The 21,796-nt window shown below is 43.1% G+C and overlaps 1 protein-coding gene across 1 annotated transcript in view; it reads right to left on the reverse strand.

The window, feature by feature from the left end:
* Positions 1 to 540: 540 nt before the first annotated feature.
* The window catches only part of LOC140896201 (galanin receptor type 1), a 34,801-nt gene continuing 13,545 nt past the window's right edge, over positions 541 to 21,796 (reverse strand). The window contains exon 3 of the mRNA XM_073307578.1: positions 541 to 904. Within this exon, the coding sequence (XP_073163679.1) occupies positions 587 to 904 (318 nt within the window). The 3' untranslated portion in view covers positions 541 to 586. The remainder of the gene's footprint in view (positions 905 to 21,796) is intronic.

Below are 21,796 nucleotides of genomic sequence, written 5' to 3' on the forward strand. Positions count from 1 at the left end.
AGAGGGCTAGGAAAACCTGTCATGAAGAAGGGAGACCCAGTCTCAGCAAATTAATTAAAAATAAATGCAGCTCACATACACTAGAAACACTGACATCCAGATGTGATTTAAGATACAACAGTAGCATTAGAGACTTTGCAACAAGACATTTGCCTAACTACTTCAAGCCATCTCTCCCCATACTTTTTATCATTAATAAACCACATCCCAGTTTGTGTTCAGCTCGACTGCTCTTTGCAGGACACAGAACTGAATTATTTTCTTATAAGATATAAAACTCCACCTTCCATCTAAACTTATGCCTCAGCCTCTTTGTGTGAATCTGGAAGTATTTAGGAGCTTGTGTGGTGTGTTTGAGCACTTCTGCTATATAGAATCTAGTGGTTAGCAGCAGCTGTTCCTGTGTGAAGTATGCTAACAGCTGCATTAGGGAATGGCTCATGATTCCATTGACATGATGAATGAATCACTCTTGAGGCACTCTGCTCCAGAATCATATCTATAAAAGTGGGGTCCTCCTTCTCCCCATCTTCTCTGTTTTTCCAGTACATTCTACTGAAATGCATTTTCATTTTTTATGCCCAGGTCACACATTAGTCGTTGAGTGGGTGGTAGAAAAGTTCTCCAGGCGTATTCTCACAAGCTTCTCAACAGGAGTTGGCCGCAGGAGGAACTTGCAGGTGAAGACTTGCCGGCAGGCCTTGCGGAAGTTCTCCGAGAGGAAAGCATAGATGATGGGGTTAATGCAAGAATTCCCGTAGGCTAAGCAGTGAGAGATGATGCGAAAAGTGAAGGAGATGTTGTTCAGGGGAAACTGACCAAACTCTGCCCACATGGTGATAATGTGGTGCGGCAGCCAGGAAATCAAGAATACAGCAACCACAAGTAGCACTGTCTGCGCTGTCTGGAAAAGACAAAGCCACATGTTAGATACAGCCAGTGCTAGAGATGAGCTGTTTTGTCTATGAATTATAAGGTTTCTTTTCCCCCTTGCCTGCAGCACGGGCCACTGCTGGACCAGTGATCAAATCCAGTAGGACAAATCCTATGCTTTCAAAATGCTAAAAACAATACCACATTTAGTTCTGTTTCATGCTTTTCTTTGAACTCTGCAGAGCATTAATGTTACCACTATGCAGATCTATAGTGCCTGCCTTTCAAAGCTCTCTGAAGTGCTTACTAATAGGTATTGTATGCAGTGGACCACTTCACCCATCACTGAAATGCAGCAGCTGTGTAATGAAACACAGGAACACTATTTTGGATAGGTGGAATGGAATTGAGGTGGACCAACAGACCCAGGTTAAATAATGAGATTTAATTACCTCAGGTCAGGACCTTGGATTTTTTTTTTATTCTCTGAAAGAAATTCAAGCCATCATAACCCTTAATACACTGCTGGAACTCTGGTTCAATATATTCTCAGAAGGAAGAATGCAACCTGATAGACCACCACCCTCACATCTTTCTTCATGCTTTCAGGTTGCCTCCTAAATAAGTTGTCAGGATCTTCATTCCTACTTGTAAAGGCTCACTGACAGGAACAGAGCTTTTGTTTTTTTAGCACCAGCTGATAATTACTGTGTGTTAGCTAGCCCTCTATGGAAACAGAAGACAAGGCACTTGTATTTTACTGCCATGTAAACTAGATGAGGTCAAGCCCAGAAAGAGGTATGGTGCTGACCTTGTTTAGCTACCTCAAGGTAAACCCTTCCAGTGTGTTGTCTCCACTTAGCTCACTGTAAAATTCTATCACTTATGTGTTTTTTCACTGTAAATAAAAAACAAACAAACTTGAATTGAAGACAAAGCCTTAAACAGGGAGGATGGTCTTCTAGCCCAAACACACTTGGACTTGGGTAACAGAGATTCTGTTTTCAGTTCTGCCACAAACTTCCCATGCAGTCTTAGGCCAGTCACTTAACTATAACATGAGGAACCAGTCTATAAAAGTTGAAATAATACTCCAAAGACACAGGATAAACTAACTGAAGTGTTTTGAGATCTGTGTCAGTGAAGGTGCTGTAAAAGTGTTAAGTAATTACTGTGAAATCTGGCAGGATCATCACCCATGCTGCTCGGAGGCAATGAACACCCAATGAAATTCTCAAGAAATTAAGACTTGAGGAGAAGACATAATTTGCACAATGCATAACCTGTGGAACTGCCATGTGAGAGGCCAAAGGCCTAGCAGGATTGAGAGGATGAGACTTTTATATAAGTTGTAGCATCAGGAATATCCTATCTGTAGTTACATTATGTAGGATCAAAATTGAAGTGATACAACCCTGTATCATAAAATAAGCCAACCACATAAACTTAGGAAGAAACCTACTGCCCTAATGGGCAGGTTATTACATACAAATGCAAGAAAACATACAAGGTGCTTTCCTAGAAACACATCTACTTTAAGCCACTGTCAGAGACAGAATACTAGATTTCAAGGAGAATTGGTCCGTTTCAGTATAGCAGTTCATATGGTATGTCAGCCTGCAATGATCTGTACAGTAAGCCACTTCTCCCCAAAACTTTGAAATATCCTTAAGCTCACTGAAAACAAGATATGGATAATAAGTTGGTTATTCTGAATTACAAATAAGACAGGGCAGAAGGAGATATTTCCTCACTAGCTCACAGTATCCTATATTAAGTGATACTAACCAAGAGAAAAAGAAACATGTTTACAAACAAAACAAAAGTAAAAAATGCTTTCTAGGGTCTAAAACTTAGCAGTTTACAATCCTGGTCTCAGGCAGTTTCTCATCTACAACCAATTCTCAGCATCTTCACTCCACCCTGGCTAAAGGATTGCAGGAGAGCTGGCCTCTTGCCCCTTAAGTGATGGATAACTGAGGGGTTCTCTTCCCTTCTAATAGTCCAGTAAACCTTTCAAATGTATTCTTTTAAAGTGTGTCACCAGATAAAATTCTCCCATGCTGATGTGCAGAGGTCATGTTATCTTCTTGAAAACCAGCTCATCCTACTGATGTGATTACTTTGTTTACCTTAGATGCAAATGTGTTTTCGTTGTCTTTGGCTTACAAAGCTTGACCCAGTAGACTGGTGAATCCACTTTTTTTTGTCTAGCACAAACCTGTTTATACGCTCTACTTAGAGTGCTTAGTTTGACTATATTTAAGGAACATATTTTCAGGACACTTATGTAACTCTTTGTGCACTAACCATACATACATCATGCAATATTGTTAATAATTAAGGCTACAGTTTAGTCATGGAGGTTGCAGAAGTCACGGAATCCATGACTTCCAGCGACCTCCATGTCTTCAGCCTGCGGTGGTCAGGAGCTGTCTCCTGCCGCACGGAGCTGCAGGGTACCCCTACCGCCTGTGTCTGTCCCCGGAGCTCCAAGCCTCCACGGGCAGCTGACCCCCACTTAAGCACAGGCAATTCTGCCTGCTGCTGGAGAAGGGGGGTAACAAGGTGACTCAGAGTCCTGGCTACCCTGAGAACTGTCAAATATTCTACTAAGCTTTTGAATTTTACAATACTGCATGCTCTAAAAAATTTACTGTAGTTATCTGCTGTACTGTAATTTTACAGCATTTAAGATCAGAAGGGACCATTACATCCTTATATCTTGGACTGAGGTAGAGTTTTTCTAGAAAACCTGAGTTTGATAAGTAGGTGATTAATGACACAAAGAGAGGTGTTTAGTGATTTAAGGCTACCTATTTTGTCATTTTGCAGCAAAAATACATGAATAAGGGGGAGGAGTTAAAATTGTACTGCTCTTTAATTTCAATCGAATGTTCAGAACCAGGAGCCTAATTTAGTTGGTTAACTTTTGAATTTAACGTCACTATGGAACTGTTCTGGAAAGCAGAGGGGGAACACATCAATAGATGCCTAAGCTTACATTTTAAAAAGTTACTAGCCCTTTTTCCCTGCGCAGAGACCCCTCTCAAGTCTCTATCCATTCACTTGGGAAGTTTGTCAATGGAAACAATTTTCCACCAGAAGGTTTTGAAACTACTGGGGATTCTCTGTACCCACAGACTTCAAGGGGTCCACTGGAAGGAGAATGACACCCTGATCTCTTCACATCCAGTTCTTAGCCTGGAGTTCTACAGGCAGGGAGCTCTGCTCCTCAGACTTATGCAAAGGGAGCAGAGCATGGGGATGGTGACAGACTGGGGAGGGCACATTTCTCTTTTATTGGCATCCTGAGGTAAGCACAAATGGAGAACGCTAGCAAGGAACAGAAGGCTTTTTGCTCCCTAGCCACATTATGGCCAACTCCTGTATAGGGGTACAGAGAATTGGGAGGTCTCTTTGTGTTTTCCCTACCATTAGCCCCTACGCAGAGCCAGTCAATCTGGCCTCAGGAGTCTTTTAAAAAAAAATAGGAGGGGCAGTGGTGTTTGAGAAATTGATCACGATGATGTCCATCTTCAGTTATCTGTTCCAGTCATTGCTGCACTACTGCATCAACCAGTGGTGAGAACATAGCCACAAGAATTTCACACTTGCAGAAATATAGGAGTGTGTTTTTTGCCCTTGCGACCCAGGGAGCTCTGCAGTGCAAACTGCAGAGGACACATTAGGCCTGACACATTCATTGCCCCCCACACACTGTTGTTATAATCTGTATCTAAAAGGTGTCCTATACAGCATCATATACAAACTGATAATACCCTGATCATTAATGTTATTGAGTGATGTATGTATGGGTAGTAAATAAAGAATTATAGATGTGTGCTGGAAATATGTTCTTAATAGGTATTTTGCAAGCAGTGTATAATCCCAGCCTGTTCTAGGCAAAGGAATGCATTTCTCCTGTTTCCCTGTGTTTTCAGTGTAAATTGAACCAGGTAATACCTTAGAGAATGGTGAAAAGTACATCTATATATAAGGTAAACAAAGCCATCAAGTTAATGAACGGGGAGGAAGACCACTTAATGATCACAAGAGGAGATGGGGCTTACACTCCCAGGAAGCCTTCCTGTCTCATGAAACAGACAGACTGTGAAATATAAGCAGAAAGAAAAAGCTATTTTGGCATCCATCACCTAAAGAACAAAGGGATAGCAGTGCCCTTTGAGCTCATGAAAAGTGGATCCTCTTGGCCGGAAAACCAGAGAGTAACTGGAACTGACTATAAGCGAGCAACTGTTTAGACAAAGATTGTAACTTGCTGAAGTTAAGTTTTAGTCTCTAGAAAGCATGTTTTGTTTTATTGTAACTGGGGAGGAAGAGGAGTTGATCAGCGGGGCTGGCATACCCCCCTGGAGTACCCTCGCAGACCCCAATTTGAGAGATGCTGCCCTGGGCAATTTGTTCCAATGCTTAACCACCCTGACAGTTAAGTTTTTCCTAATGGCTAAACTAAACCTCCCTTGCTGTAATTTACATCTATTGTTTTTTGTCCTATCCTGAGAGGTTAACAAGAACAATTTGTCACTCGGTCTTGTAACAACCTTTTATGTACTTGAAAATTTATCCTGTTGTTCCCCTTCTCTTTTTCAGCATAACAAATGCAATTTTCTCAATCTTTCCTCATAGTTCATGTTTTCTAGACCTTTAATAATTTTTGTTGCTTTTCTCTGGACTTTCTCCAGTTTGTCCACATCTTTCCTGAAATGTGGAGCCCAGAACTGGACAGAACCTTATCAGTGTGGAGTAGAGTGGAAGAATTACATCTGGTGTCTTGCTTACAAAACTCCTGCTAATACATCCCAGAATTATGTTTGCTGCTTTTTTTTTTTTTTTTTTTAAACAGTGTTACACTGTTGACTTATATTTAGCTTGTGAGTCACTATAACCCTTGGGTCCCTTCCTGCAGTACTCCTTCCTAAGCAGTCATTTCCCATTTTGTATGTATGCAATTGATTGTTCCTTCCTAAGTGAAGTACGTTGCATTTGTCCTTTTATTGAGTTTCATCCTATGTACTTCAGACCGTTTCTCCAGGTCATTTTGAGTTTTAATCCTATCCTCCAAAGCATTTACAACTTCTCCCAGCTTGGTATCATCCACAAACTTTTTTTGTATACTCTCTATGCCATTATCTAAATCATTAATAAAGATATTGAACAGAGCTGGACCCAGGACTGATCCCTATGGGACCCCATTTTCTGTCCCCTTCCAGCTTGACTGTGAACTACTGCTAACTAGTCTCTGCAAACCATTTTCCAACCAGTTATGCACCCACCTTGCCGTAGCTCCATCTAGGCCAGGGGTTCTCACAACAAAATTTTTGGTGGCCTCAGAGTGCAGCCACCGACTCTCACTGGTGGACGCTTTGACAATTTTTTCCTAAAATAGTTAATTTAACTTTAGGGAAAACAAATGTCCAATCACAGTAATTTATATAGGGGTGTTTTTGCAGTCTCAGTAATAACGTAAAGTTGTCTCCATTCTTTACTGGCCCTAAACAGAATAGAAACACAAATAAGGTGCTTTGCATGTTCTTGTCTTTTTGTTGTTGTTTCTTTTGCTTTTTTGGTTGTGGGGTTTGTTTGTTTTTTGTAGACTTGCTAGCTAGTAAGTTTGCTTCTGTGAAAAGTGATATTTGTATGTTAATATCACTTTTCACAGCAGAGGCTAGCTAGCTAGCTGGGAGGCAGTGAAAAGTGATATTAACAACTACACAAATATCACTTTTCATAGCAGACTTACTTAGCCCTGGCAAGCTGGGGGACAAATTAAGTGTTGGATGGGAGGTGGGAAGGAAGACAGTGGGGGCAGGGTGATGGGATGGATGGTGAGGGGCCAAGGATGGCAGCGGGGGCCAGGGGCGATAAGGGGGTGTGTGAGCCTGAAGGCCAGGGGCCGGGGGATGGAGCACACTGCTGTGTAGCCAAAGCCCCATGGTCGGAGCTCCTGGCCAGAGCCTGCCACCGTGTGGCCAGAGCCTGCTGCTTGCCACACCAGGGCTGAGGCGGGAAGCCTGAGCCCCACCGCCTCCTACATTAGTGGCTCAAGTGGGGGGGGGAGGCAGAGCCAAATCCACCTTGCAGCCTCCATTTCTCCCCCATCACCAACCAGGAGGCTGTGGCCGCAAGAAAAGCCCCGGGGGCTGCATGCAGCCATGGTGGCTGCATTTGAGAAACACTGATCTAGCCTATATCTCCCTAGTTTGTTTATGGGCAGGTATGCAAGATGGTTTAAAAAGCCTTACTAGAGTCAAGATATACCACACTGAGCACTTCTATCTAGAAGGCTTGTTACCCTGTAAAAAACCCAAAACTATTAGGTTGGTTTGACATAATTTCTTCTTGACAAATCTATGCTGACTGTTACTTATCACCGTACTATCTTCTAGGTGTTTGCAAATCGCTTCATTATTTTCTCTATTATCTTTCTGGGTACTCAAGTCCTATGTTAACAGGCTGATGTGTGCTGTCACTTTGGAGGAAGCAAACTTAACTTCTTGGGCATGGACACTGCAGGGGAGACCGTTTTGGGGCGGCTTGGGACAGGAAGGGTTGTTGGTGTCACCCTGCAAGGAATAGCCAAGGTGGTGGAAGTCAGTGTGAGGATGCTGTGAGCAGGCTGCTGGTGTCAGGGCTCTGAGCCAAAGCTGCACAGCACCCAGGGTTACAAGGCAGGCGGTGACAGAACCCCAAACCAGTCTGGGTGAACCCCCAAAGCACCACAGTCCTTCTACCACATGCTGTCTAAATTAAGTTAAAGTAACCAATTTTTTTAACCCATAAAGGGAAATGGAGGGCATCTTCCCCTCCAAATGCATAATTTTAGTATTCTATAATTATTTACACTTTTTAAACCACCTTAATACCTTTATGCAACATTGTTTATATACAGACAGACATTGAGTTGTCATAAGAGCACAAAAAATGATGTAGCAGCAAAACAATGCTGGTTAAAAAGCCAGGTCAGGTAAACCCAAGCCTTCGTTTTGGCTTGATAATATTTAATGCACTGGCCTGATGCAACTTCAATATCCAGTTTCACTGTTCTTTGTTAACACAGATCCTTATTATGTGTTCAAGTGGATTACATGTAATTATTTTCCTAGAAAGGGGATAATTTTCTAGTGAACTGATTTAATGACACCACTTGTACTAGTATATCTAGCGGTTCCTCAGCGCACTGGAGCAGCATCACTATAATCTCTAGTATTTCACGTGAAATTGGCAGGGGCTTATTATGTTCCTGCCATTATTTGAAATCTTTAAATAGAAATATTTGAGGAGACAAAAAGGAGCCAGACCTTTAAACTCCACTGAAATACTCTGTATTAGAGCGACCCCACCTCCATGGGTGCTGCCTCAAGGCATCCCTGATCCTTATGGCCCCACGCTGCACCCCTCTAATAGCCCTGGTCTCTGGATGTTTAAATTCAGCCTCCAGGCGCTGAACGTCTGCAGTCCAGCCTTGAGTGAAGCTTTCACCCTTCCCTTCACAAATATTATGGAGCATACAGCACATGGCTATAAGCATAGGAATATTGTCATCAGCCAGGTCCGGTCTCCCATATAGGCAGCACCAGCAGGCCTTTAAATGGCCAAAAGCACACTCCACAGTCATTCTGCACTTTCTCATCCTGTTGTTGAACTGCTCCTTGCTGCTGTCAAGGTGCCCTGTGTATGGCTTCATAAGCCAAGGCATTAAGGGGTAGGCAGGGTCTCCCAGGATCACAGTGGGCATTTCAACTTCCCCTATGGTGATCTTCTGGTCCAGGAAGAAAGTCCCTGCTTGCAGCTTCCTGAACAGGCCAGTGTTCCAAAGATGCTTGTCATGCACCTTTCTGGACCAGCCTGCATTAACGTCTGTGAAACGGCCATGGTGATCCACAAGTGCCTGGAGAACCCTAGAGAAATACTCCTTCCGCTTAATGTAGTTGGTGGTCTGGTGCCAGGATTGGAATATCCATGCCATCTATCGCCCCTCTGCAGTTATGGAAGCCCATTTGTGCAAAGCCATCCACAATGTCACCCACGTTGCCCGGAGTCACGGTCTTTCGGAGCAGGATGCAATTAATGGCCCTGCGCACTTCCATCAATATGAGTCCAACAGTCGACTTTCCCAGTCTGAACTGATCAGCGACCGATTGGTAGCTGTCTGGAGTAGCCAGCTTTCACAGTGCAATTGCCATGTGATTCTTCAATGACAGGGCTCTCATTCTCGTGTCCTTGCGCTGCAGGGCTGGGGCAAGCTCTTCACACAGTCCCATGAATGTGGCTTTCCTCATCCAAAAGTTCTGTGGCCACTGCTCGTCATCCCAGACATGCATGACGATGTGATCCCACCACTCAGTGCTTGTTTCCCGAGCCCAAAAGCAGTGTTCCACTGTGGTCAGCATCTCCATGAATGCACAAGCAATCTTGTGTCGTAGCTACTACATGTGGCGAGATCAATGTCGAACTCCTCCTGCCTTTGTAGTTTAAGGAATAACTTCACTGCCACTCGTGACGTGTTAGTGAGAGCAAGCAGCATATTGGTCAACAATACGGGATCCATTCCTGTAGACCAAAGAGGCAGAGCACGCAATACACAAACCGTTGAAAGATGACACCAAATGCAGATGGAAGCACAGGGATTGCTGGGATGCGAAGCAATGCATCACAGGGCACTGGGACAAGACCCCCTCAACCTTCCCACAACTCTTAGCGGCCAAAGAGGAAGAGGTGCTCTGTGGGATAGCTAGCCAGAGGGCACCGCTCCGAATACCCATCCAAGTGCTGCAAATGTGAACACACTGTTGCGCAGGCAGCTCACTGTGAACACACAACAGCAGTTTCCCTTCAGCGCTCTCTGAGCAGCGCTGTAACTGCTGCGATGTAACTCTGCCAGTGTAGACATAGCCTTAGTAGCATTTAACCCACCCTGGTCTGCCTTTCTGGGAAAGCAAGCAAGACTTCCAATTTCATTCTTGTGATGAGACCACGGAATTTCCTATTGAGCTCCCAGCACTACTCTCCGACTATTAACGTTGTGCTTCGTGATTACAACACTTGATAAGAGAGGGACTATAGCACTGTGTTGTCCAAAAAAGTTGTCGAGGGCCTGTCGCATGAACACCTCCTATTGCTAACCAACACAACTGTTATATTTACAAGTATGCTGGGAGCAGTGGGACGCAGCACAGGTGTCAGTCTGTCCAGAGAGAGGAACACACATGGTGGTAGTGGGGAAAGTGACTGCTAACTGCTCTCACACTTAACTCTGACAAGCGTGTTCCTAACAGCAAATTTATAGTGGTGTTTTTAAAAAAAAGAAAAAAGAAAGTAATTGACCTCTTAAACCGAATTGAAAGGACATAAGGGTGGAATAGTTCCTCTCCTGCCAGAAGTTCAAATCAGTGCCAAGCTCCAATAGGTGGACTTGGCACAGGGAGATTTTGTGGGGGATCAAAAGGATTCTTCCCCAAGGTCTTGGCTGCTACAGCTGTTCTTACCACCCACACTAGAACAAGGGGCAATGGCAGAAGATCTAGGTAGTGGCAGGTCTACACCCAGATTTGGGCTCCGTGGCACATAGGGGTAGACCTCCTCACACCCACATGCACTAGCTCTCCTGAAGATTTAAGTGGAAGGAATCATGTCATGAAACTGTGTCCACATATAGATGAGATCTGAGAGACTGTGGCATTCCAATGTCAACCTTGAGCCTTTCACCATCCTGCAATATTCAATGTAATTTGGTAACATAATATTTTGAGATCCCCTTTGTTGAGAGCTGCGATAGAAGTGCAAAGTCACAAAGTCATTAAATAAGCCTCACTAAGTCTGAGGCACTGTGTGTACTACAGTCCATGTTGTTCAAGCGTTACTTGCCTCCCACAGGAGTGAGCCTTTCGCAGGAACTCAAGGTAATCTCAACTCTCAAGGAGTCTTCCTACAGGGCAGTCACTCAGGTGATGTGCGCTGGACACCCATTTTACAAATGGTGACTTGATCATGGTTTCAGTCAAGACTGGTGGAACTAGTAAAATCCATAGGTCATCCAGCAGGCCAATGGCCATATTTTAATTTTCTGAAACCCTCCCTGCTCCTACCTAGACTGTCTGACGTCAGGATAGCAGGACTAGGAAGGATGTGGCTGTTGTACGCCAGCTCACTGGTAGCCATTAGTACTGTAAGAAGTATTTATTAATGTAATGAATTGTCAGATTTGACCACGTCCACCATGGTTGAATGCCCACATCAATCACTGAAACTCAAGTCCTGGCCTAGCAAGGTCTTGGGAAAAACATGGAATGGATTCTTTGGCTGGGCAGGTATCAGGCTCCAGGAAAAAGACAAAGAACCAGATTTTTCTATTTACTGATGAAAATCTGGATTAGCTCTGGATATACATTTCAAGGAAAATAATATCATAATTATAGATCTCAAAGCACTTAAAGGAGGCCAGTATCATTATCCCCATTTCACAGATTGGGAAGCTGAGGCACAGAAGGAACCTGGAATCATAGAAATGCAGGGCTGGAAAGAACCTCCAGATGTCATCAAGTCCAGCCTCCTGTGCTGATGTAAATCTAGACCATTACTGACAGGTGTTGTTCCAATCTGTTCTTAAAAACCTTCAGTGATGGGGATACCACAACCTGCCTTGGATGTGTGTTCCAGTGCTTAACTATCTTTATAGTTAGAATTTTTTTCTCTAATATCAAACCAAAATCTCCCTTGCTGCAAATTAAGCCCATTACTTCTTGTCCTACCTTCAGTGGATATGGAGAACAATTGGTCATAGTCCTCTTTATAACGGATATTCACATATTTGAAGACTGTTACCTGGTCCCCCATCGATCTCCTCCCACTGACATAGCTACCGTTTCTCATGGAGGCAGGAGTTATTAAGCTGACGGGAGAGCTCTCCCGTCAAACTGACAAAAGAGCAAAGAATGTAAACCAAACAGATGTATCCCATTAAATAAAACTTGTATTAAATATGCAGAACAGATCACTCAAGTCCCCAGAAACCTACTATGCTCTGGTATGTTCAGAATGGGAGTACATGCATCCTTTTGTTAAATCCCAGACTACTGCTCATCATTTCATGGAGGTAGCTGGGGAGTTAGATCAAGCCTTTCATGTTCTGCCTTTCCTAAGTGACAATGTTAGGAGCTAAGCACTGTAGGATACGCAGGTTTATCAAGGTTGTTGTGATTCTGGATCATAGAATATCAGGGTTGGAAGGGACCTCAGAAGGTCATCTAGTCCAACCCCCTGCTCAAAGCAGGATTAATCCCCAATTTTTGCCCCAGATCCCTAAATGGCCCCTTCAAGGATTGAGCTCACAACCCTGGGTTTAGCAGGCCAATGCTCAAACCACTGAGCTATCCCTCCCCCCATGAGCTATCCCTCCTCCCTTGTTCTTGTTCTTTACCCTTATTTTTGACTGATGCAGTCTGAAACTATCTCAAGCTTGCTCCATTTGCTAGAATGTCATCTGGTAATTCACAATAGCAATGAACATTTTGGTGCAGATTCTAGACATTTCACTCAAGGTCAGTTTAACCCTGTAGCTATGTGACACATGCACATAAACCAACTGCATGGCTGAGACAGTTGTATATCTTCCGTGGAGATTGATTCTAAGCTCTTTGAAACAGGGATGACAGTTGCTGGATTTGTGTGCCTACCACAATGAGCTACTAAAACACTCACCTACTTGCTACACACTGAACTGAGCAATGATATTGCATTTGGTCTGGAAGCTCTAACACATCTGTACTTTGCTAAATGAAAAATAGAGGTAAAATTGAAGGATTTATTGGTAATCTGCACAGCTCTATTTGTAGACCGGCTAAGAAAAATCCTCATCAGAACCTGTTCCTTCTTACAAAAAAGTAGAGAAATTAATGCGGTATTTTTGGCAAGATGCAACCATTAATACTTTGATAGAACACTAACTGGTATATATTTTGTTGTTCCTGAACAAGGATGTGGAGTCAGATACCCATAATACTGTCTGTAAGAAAGTTTTATGCCAAGTACAGTTCTGCTGCTCTCAGTTCACCCAACAAGGAGACTGGGGATCCAACACCAGCCAAAAGTGATCATTTGGGCAAGCAATGCCATCATGCTGAGCACCTAGGCAGGGTGGGTGTGCCCATGCAAACAGGATCACCTCCTGAAGTCCTCCTCCACAGCTCATCACTAGATGTCAGCAGAGAGCTCATTCAGACTCCGCTTACAGAGCTATAGAAGAGAGACAACGGAATCCTTGAGCACGAGGTGTCTGACGCCAAGGAAGGCCAGCCATACTGGGAGAAGAAGCCTAATGGTAGAAACACTAAAGGTGCATCTGTAGGAATCCTGCTAGTTTTCTATACAAGGCATTGGTGTATTCGTCACATGTGGTGGAAAACAGATACAACACTTAGTCAACAAACCATAATGAATGAGGTGAGGCTTCCTTTTCTCTTGGGCAGCAATAGCATTTGGAAAGCAGATCTGCAGTTTCAAGCAGACTAATATAGCAGCAGCAATAAGTCCTAAAAAATCACATACTTCAACAGGAAGTGTTGGAAAACGTAGTTATCAAGAGCAGTCCAACTTTCATGAGGCCGAGCTTTCCTTATTGTGACAAAGTGAGAATTTTCTGTAATATTTATTATGCCCGTATGTGCCTCAGTTTCTCTCTGTACTTAGCATTGCTACCTAGTCAGTGCAAACGGGATAAATCTGCTCTTGGGGCTGAACAGGAGACAGAGTTGTTGTCATGTAACTGTCACAGGCAGGCTGAATGGATCATTAAACAACTGGCTCAAAACTGACCCATGTCAATGGAGAATCCAAAAAGACAGCAGAAGCCACAATGGCCAGAGCACTCATATCTAGCAACCAAGTGGAAAGAGATCTCCCTCCTACACCCCCACACCTCTCCACAAGGAAACTGAACTGAGGTCCCAGCTTGAGAAGAAAGGGGAAGGTGTCTGATGGTGCGGTTAAATGCTTCCCTCTAGAGAGACACAGAGTTCTCGCCTTGGACTGACAAAGACAGAGACAGAGCCTGAAATGGAGTCCATGGCAGCTTGGATGGCTGCTTGCAGTGGCTTGCCCAGAATGGATTATGTCTTAACCTTTATTTCTCTGTGCTAACCTAAGGCCTTCCGATGCAGTGCTCCCGTTGACTAAATCCTATTCTGTTTTGAAAATACTTGCTGAGGTTCATTGGTCCCTGAAGAATGTAAAAGCCTCTGACCAGGAGTCTGTGTCAGTTGAACCCACTGGGCAGAGCTCAAGGTGTGAAGCCAGAGTACTACAGCCCCTAGGCTCAGTCTTGGAGGCCACAGGCATGCCCCAGTAGAGCTGTGTGAACGTTGGGGTTTGGCACAATAACCGGGGAGGGGAGTAACTCCCAAGGGCCTGGTTACAGGCTGGGGCATAGACCAGACCCTGTGGATCTGTGAAACTACTCTGCTCAAGATACTTGCAAATTAACATACTGAACTGAGATCCTCGACTTTTATTTTTTTGCTGGGACCAGGTTGTGCCACCAAATGAAACAGGAGAGTGACTTCTCAGAGACTCCCTACTGCTGCTTGAGGGCTGCCTTTTGGAATAGGAGACTGAAAACACTTGAAAATCAATACTGTAAAGTGACTAATATCCATCATGTGAGACCCTTCAAAGTTTCCCCCGTGCCCTAAGTTTGAAATGAAGTATCTGAATAGAAAAACCTTGAGATGTATCTCTTACATTATAGCCATGGATGGACTTATGCTGTCAAGTATGCTGAGCTCAAGTATTCAGTATGAAACACATCTCTGGGCTAGTTTCAAAGTAAAGTTGGAACTGGATACAAGACCCTTACTCTAAGCACTCGGTGGGAGTACAACACACATGTACATGGAGATTGTGCAGAATCAAGCACACAATTTGCTAATCAGACCACTTGGTGGTGAACAGACAGTGACTTGTCATGGTCTGAATAATAGATATATGTTGTTACAGAGTTGTAGGATTTACTTGCGTTCTGCAGGAGGGCAGCTGGAAAGGGACTTTCTGACAATCAGCAAGATCCACAGCTAAAGTCTCCAGAAGTAAAGGAAAGAATACATTTTACAATAAGCTGCTGTTATCAGACCTGACTTATATTTGAGTTTGACCTCATTCAGTCAGGATGGTTACAATAATACATTACTATCACTTTCTGGAGAATGTTCTGTCCTTCAGGAACATGATCAGGTTTTCACAAATACCTTTTACTGGGTGGGGAAAAAAGGTTCATGCCGATTTTGCTGCTTCATGATGTGTAAAAACTTTCTTGCTTGTCTTTTATGTTTAAAAAGTTGGGTCTTGCTGGCCCTGAAGAACAAGTGCAATTATGACTTTGCAAATCAAGACCAAAAACTAAGCCTTTGAGGAGAAGGGGATTTTTATTCACTGTTTAAAACACTTCAGTTGTGGGGAATTAAACAGACGTTAAATTTATGAACCGTTAAGAGGTTTAGAATGTTTCAGTTTCAATTATGTGAGTGTTGGTGGAAGCAACACAGATCAGAAAAGCACAGCGACTGTATTAATACTGTGTGCACCTTCAGAAACTCAGATATGAATGAAACTCCAACATAATCATAACCTGACAACTGTCTTGAATTCTAGAGCAGTCCTTCAAGTATAGGTCAGGCAAATAAAGTGAATTCCCAAAGAACTTGTTTTGGTGGATGGATAATTGGAGATAAATATTTGAACAATGTCAATCCCGACGGTTATGAAAGGAATCTAATTAAAACTAATGAAGAAAAATGTAGATTTAATAGCAGTAAGATGTGTAGAGCATTTACAGCTCTGGTGACCAGTTTAACCAAAATACTAAATCCAGTTAGATGAATGGAAATAATGAAGTGGAACTGCTCTACTTAAACAAAGAATTGTGTAAATGGGGGAGTTCCTATACATACCATACACAACAACATGGTATTATCCAAACTTGGTATTATCCTTTCAAAACAATAGCTATGCCCTCTGATACGACTGTACTTACGAACATAAAATGGCTTTTCTTCCAAGTCCCTCTTTATTGCTTTCCCTTCCCCAGAGAGATGCTCAAGCTCTCTCGAAGCTAGATTCTAAGGGTGAGTTGGTAGAATAGTGCTGCAAATACCTTGCAAAGTTCTAAAGTCTGGCGGTGCTGGGACTTTGCACAGTTTGCTGAAGTGGAAAAAGTTGCTTGTCTTTTGGGGAAAGAAAGTTCCCCATCAGTAAAATAGGGGTAGTAGCACTGCCCTACCTCACAGGGATGTTGTGAGTTTAAATGTGTTAAAGATTGTGAGGCTCTTGACTACTATGGTAATGGAGGCCATAGAAATACCATAAATAGGATAGCTGAGTAGCCCAGTTTTATGTCTCATCCAGGGCCAATAGAACCTACTACGAATAAGTTCCAGGGTCCGCTCCATTCCTAAATGTCCAAAATCATCATGCAGGGCCTTCATGACCAGGGTTCTGTACTCTTTTGGTAGCACTAATTGCGTTCGTTGCTTTTGTAAAGAGTCAGTGGTAATTCAGTACATCACTCTCTGAATCAGTTTTAGTTTGTTCCATTCTCTCCATAGGCGAGACAGGGTTATAAGGCCAGTAAGATGGTTAACTTATGATGCACCTGGGGTGACTAGTGAAGAACCAATACACTTAGCTCACAGGCTTGTGAAAGCCATAGTGGGTTTCCTGAGGCCCTTTGGGGGAACTAATGAATTTGGTATAATATGGAGTGTGATTTGTCGGGATGACAAATTCTTGGCTGGAGGGCAACAGAACTGGTTTTGGCATATCCCTATGGAGGGACTCACCGTCAACTAAATGGCACTTGCTAGGCAGGGGACATGGGTTCCAAAGCCTAGTGAGTTGAGAGAGGGTGGGGATAGGTACTTGAACCTGGTGGTGTGGGCCCTGCTTAAGGGTCATAGGCACCACTTGACCCTTCCTCTCTCCACTGTGTAATAAAAGAGCTAATTTAGACTCAATTGAGAGTCTTGTTACAGGCTGCAGAGCTGAAATCACTGATATCGAGGACAAAGCATTAGACCTTCTGTGGGACAGTGTCTCTGATGCAAGAGGCTGCCCAGTGTGCACCAGCAGTGAGGTTCCCCCACTGAAAGCTGAAATCACTAAGAGCTTTGTAAAGTGGTGGGCCCTGAAGACATCTCAGTGAGCAGTGGAGAGGGCCTGAACAGAGCCCTACAGAGAGGCATGGCAATTGGCTGGCGGAGAGGGGCAGCGAGTGAGTGCCCGAGTAGCAGAGCATGTAAGGTACCTCCTTACCCACTCCCCCTATACCCAGGGTGGGAGGTGAACTCTGCGGATGAACCTCTGAACTCTCAGTCTGCACTGACCAAGGACAGCAACTGTGAGTGGGGTGCAGAGAAGGGACTTTTGGGTTGCTGGACTTAAGGACCTGAGGGAAAAAGGACACTGCCCAACTTACTTGGGGATGGGTCTTTTGTTCATGGTTTGTGTTTGAGCCCTAGTTCGGTGTTTTCCCAAATTAATGCTGAGTTACTTCCCTCCTTTCATTAAAAGTTTTTTGCTATACTCAGACTCCGTGCTTACAAGAGGGGAAGTATTGCTTCTTAGAGGTTCCCAGGGGGTGGTGTGTAATTGTCCCAGGTCACTGGGTGGGGGTTTGAGCCGGTTTTGTGTTGTATTGTTGAAAAGGAACCCCTAGATAATGAACCTGGCCCTTGTTGCTGCCAACTCTGACTGGCAGAATGGATACAGCTCTGAATGGGAAGCCCAGTGCTCCCTCTGGCACGCCCAATCCAGGCATTGCCCGCTCTGAGAACATGAGGTCACCTAAGTAGGTTTTTTTTTTTAAACAACTAAACCTAGTAATACCTTCTGCACCTCACCCTTTGTTTTTAACCTTGTCTTTCCTCTCACTACTAGTAGATAACTGATAGGGACTCAGCACAGCCTCCACTTCTCTTTTGCTGCTTTGCATGCTTTCCATAGGCCTTCCCACCCAGCTCAATCTCAGTATATTTGGTTCAAGGTGTTTGAGTAAACAGTTTGTCTTCAGCAGTACACCCTGAACATCAACGTGAATTGAAAGAGTGCTCATAAATATTACATTTGAAAACTTCTCTCAATTACTTCATGATTTGATGAGTGGGAGCATGCACTAATCATTTTGGAAGCTAAATGGAATAGAGGATGATGAACAAGCTTTGTACAATAAGGATCCATTTTTTGTTCAGAGTACTTCATATTACGTATAGCTCTCTACTACATTGACATAAAGGATTCTAGCTCTTTGAATGTTAGGAGTTGGCAAAAATGCTGTATGAACAGTATACGTCAGAGACCCTTCAATGAGGCAAATAAAGCATAAATCTGGAGACAGAGAGGGTTTGCATCAAAGCTGCCCTCAAGTATGCAGCAATTTTAGTTTTAGTTTTTCAAATGATCTCAGAGTCTAAAAATAAACCCTAACTATATAACTAATGCACATTTGCCGCTGTGCACAGCTTTGCCCAAATATCGGGTACTATTCCTCCGCTATGATGCAGATTGCACATAATAGGCAAGATGTCAAAGAAGAGAATCAATTCAAAGAGCAGCAGTGAAGAAGCAGACGCAAGAAGACCATGGAACTTCATATTGTGTGGGGAGAACAAATAACAAAGTAATGGAGGAAGAACTCAGGAAAGGTGCCAAAACAGCAGATGGAGAATCTCTAGAACAGAAAGAGGCAGCATATGTTGGATGAGCAACAAACATTTAGCGATATTGACTGTGCCAGAAAGTTTCTAAAGGGAAAAGTAGAATTTTTCTAAAGGACATTGATATATACTGCTACAACCATCTGCATTGTTTAAGTGATAGTGGAGGGAGAAGGCTGGTCTGCACTGATATAAGTGTCCAGCACTATCATTGTACTTCACAACTGATATCAACTTAATTCCATTATTACATAAGATGTTTATCAAGCTGGTGTAAAAAAAAATAAAGAAAGTCAAGTATTTACTTGCCTATTTGAAGAATATGAGCAGCATTTTATGAATAACCATTTTATCAATTGTTTAATGTCTCTATTAAAAATTACCCTAGATCAAACACCTTCTCCCATTCTGATTTGTGTACATTTGCTCTATCTGGATTTAGATAGTGATCTGAATTTCACTGGCGAGGCCCAGCTGAGATCTGAGGCCAAATCTCAACTCCTTTCTGATCTTTCAGGTCGTTTGGCTAGAGAGCCAAGTTTAACAGCTCAGGACCCAGTTTTTAGGTAGCTTTGAAGTGTTCCCCTCCTGCACACATTCATGCACATGAACTTATTAAGTCAAAGCAGGGGGCTGATCCTTTGTTAGAGATGGAGGCAGCTATCCCGCCTAAGCCTCTTCTCCTTGATCTCCTTGCCTTCTTTTCAGGGATGATGAACACAAATTCCACTAAGGTCACTGACAGCTGCAGATATTTTCAGGCTGCTAGATAATGCCCCTGAAAAGCATAGAGGGGAGTCTCTGACCCAGCACTGAGCTCCTGGCAGCAATGACTGGAGTTCCACTGGTAAGTGCTCTGAGTGGTGTCCATTGGTACCTGCTTCCCTCCTTACATCCCTTATGTTTATCTTCCTTAGTGTGCTTTTATGGTATATTGGCTGTATCCTGCCCTCAGTGTGTTCCTAATCTGAAAGAATATTACATATGGAATCCACTGACATTGGAGTCCAAAACATTGATAAGATTAACAGTGTTTAAACATCTCATTTAAGTAAACTATTGGAACTTGACACTTAGCAATGAGTTTTGTTTTAAACAGTAATGCAGGCTACTATGCCCTGACCACTTCAGGTGAAGATTTGCTCTAGTAAGTATGGCAAGGTTTTAGGCCTGATCCTGAAGCCCTTAATCATGTCTGGACTCACTGAAGTTAGTGAGACTTGCATGGGTAAAGGTTCACAAAGCCAACCCTTTGTTTTCCCATAAAATCAAAAGGGATGGTTGGATTTTAAAAATTATTTATTTTATTTTATTTTTGCTGGTTCTGCACAGGGGAGGAAAAAACATTGAACAAAACCACTCTAGCTAATAATGGCCGAAATTATGGTAGTCAGGCAGCAAGGCAGAAGGGAGTGATGATTGAACCACTAACCATGGAGTTAAGATGACTGCACTTTGTTTTCCATCTCAATGTGCTAGCGGAAGATACAAATCAAGTCTAGACATAAAACTGTCACCTCATTCAAAGAGACCATGTTTTTATGCTAATTTTACATTTGATAAATTAAGGCAATTATGCTTTGATCACTGTGAAATTATAAGCATATTTTAGAGAACTAGAGGTTCTGCAGCTTCCAAATTATTCTTAGACTTTCAGACATGAAGCAAGCAGCTTTGTGCAGACAGCTTGAAACAAAATAGTAAAGTGAAAGCTGTTCATCTTTTAGAGTTGTTGCTTTTTTTTAAGACCAGGTTTGTAATAAATCTGCTTGTCGCTCTACCAGACCAATTAGTTATATAAGAGGGAAGGTAGTTTAATAAAAACTACAAGAAGTAATTCAATTTCTGTCAAGGCCTGTTGTGAAGTGTTCTTTGCAATACCTACTGTGCCAGTGGCTGACACTCCACATGTTTTAAATACATTTTGAAAGAACATGCAAGAATTGAGAACGCCTGAGAGAACTGCCTAGTAGAGACTGCTTATGAGGGGAAATGAATGGCTGAATCAAACTGGGAAAGAAAATGACAATCCAATCCTGCTTGTGAAAAGAAGGGAGATGTGAGAGCACTTGCTGAGTGAAGAGTACCAAAATGAGAAAGTAAAAGGTGTCATACCACAAGACAGGACTCACACTGAAGAGTAAGTTTGATTTCATGTTAAGTACTAATAACATAAAAATGGGTGATCACTTTGTGACACTTTTTTTCAAGGTGCCCAGGACTGTATGTCACTGTTTCCGCGCCCCGCCCCCCCCCCCCCACACATTGTGAGAGAGACACTTGCTGATGCTAACCTGGGTGTCAGCTCCCTGACACTTTCAGTCTGTTAGCCACCTAAACCATCTCCTCAGGGATCTGCTAGCCCTTCCTTTGCCTTGCAGGTTTACACTTGTTGTGCCCCAGTCCTCAGGCACCTCTGAAGTGTCCCCTGTAATATTCAGCCCCTGTCACTGGACACTCACAAGACCTATCAGGTTCGCTATTTCCAAGGGAATGGAACACACACCGTTTGATTGGTACAATTTGGGATCAGGTCCTTTTATCACATCAGAGCATTGACATACAGTTAGTGAGTTTATTATCAAAGGGTAAGAGATATTGAGTAGGGCTAATAGTGGCAACAGAAATAGTTACATCTGAAACAAAAGCAAAACACGCTTTTTAGAGTCTCAATTTAGCTTTGCCAGGCTAAAATCCTTGTCTAAAGTAGTTTCTTACCTAAAGCGATCTTCCAGCATCACAAACCCGCATGGCTGGGATCCACCATTCACGGGTACAAAAGCACTGTCCTTTTTGCTCCCTCAGTGATGGATAACCAAGAAGATGTACGCTGCAATCACACCACGACTTTCTATAGCAGCTACTGCTGCCACTCCGTGGTATGGCACACATTTTTAGAGTGAGACGTTACCACACTTGTGTGCCTCTCTGAGCATTTTACTGCTGTCTTTGCTATTTGCTACACCCTATCTTTGCTATTTGTTCCACTCTTCACACTACATGTAGTTTAATCAGTCACTGTTTGAAACTTCAGAATAACCAGCCTCATTCGGTCCTATGAGCCTTTTCAAATTGCCATGATAGCATGGCAAATGGAAGCCCTGTTGACAAAAGGTAAGAAAGCAGAGGAGAGAGGAGTAGGATAAAAAAGAGTATTGGCAAGGTGATTTGTGTATTTCCTCGGCACCTACTGAATAGCA

The sequence above is a fragment of the Lepidochelys kempii genome, chromosome 12, assembly GCF_965140285.1.
Source record: "Lepidochelys kempii isolate rLepKem1 chromosome 12, rLepKem1.hap1, whole genome shotgun sequence".
Classification (NCBI taxonomy): domain Eukaryota; kingdom Metazoa; phylum Chordata; order Testudines; family Cheloniidae; genus Lepidochelys; species Lepidochelys kempii.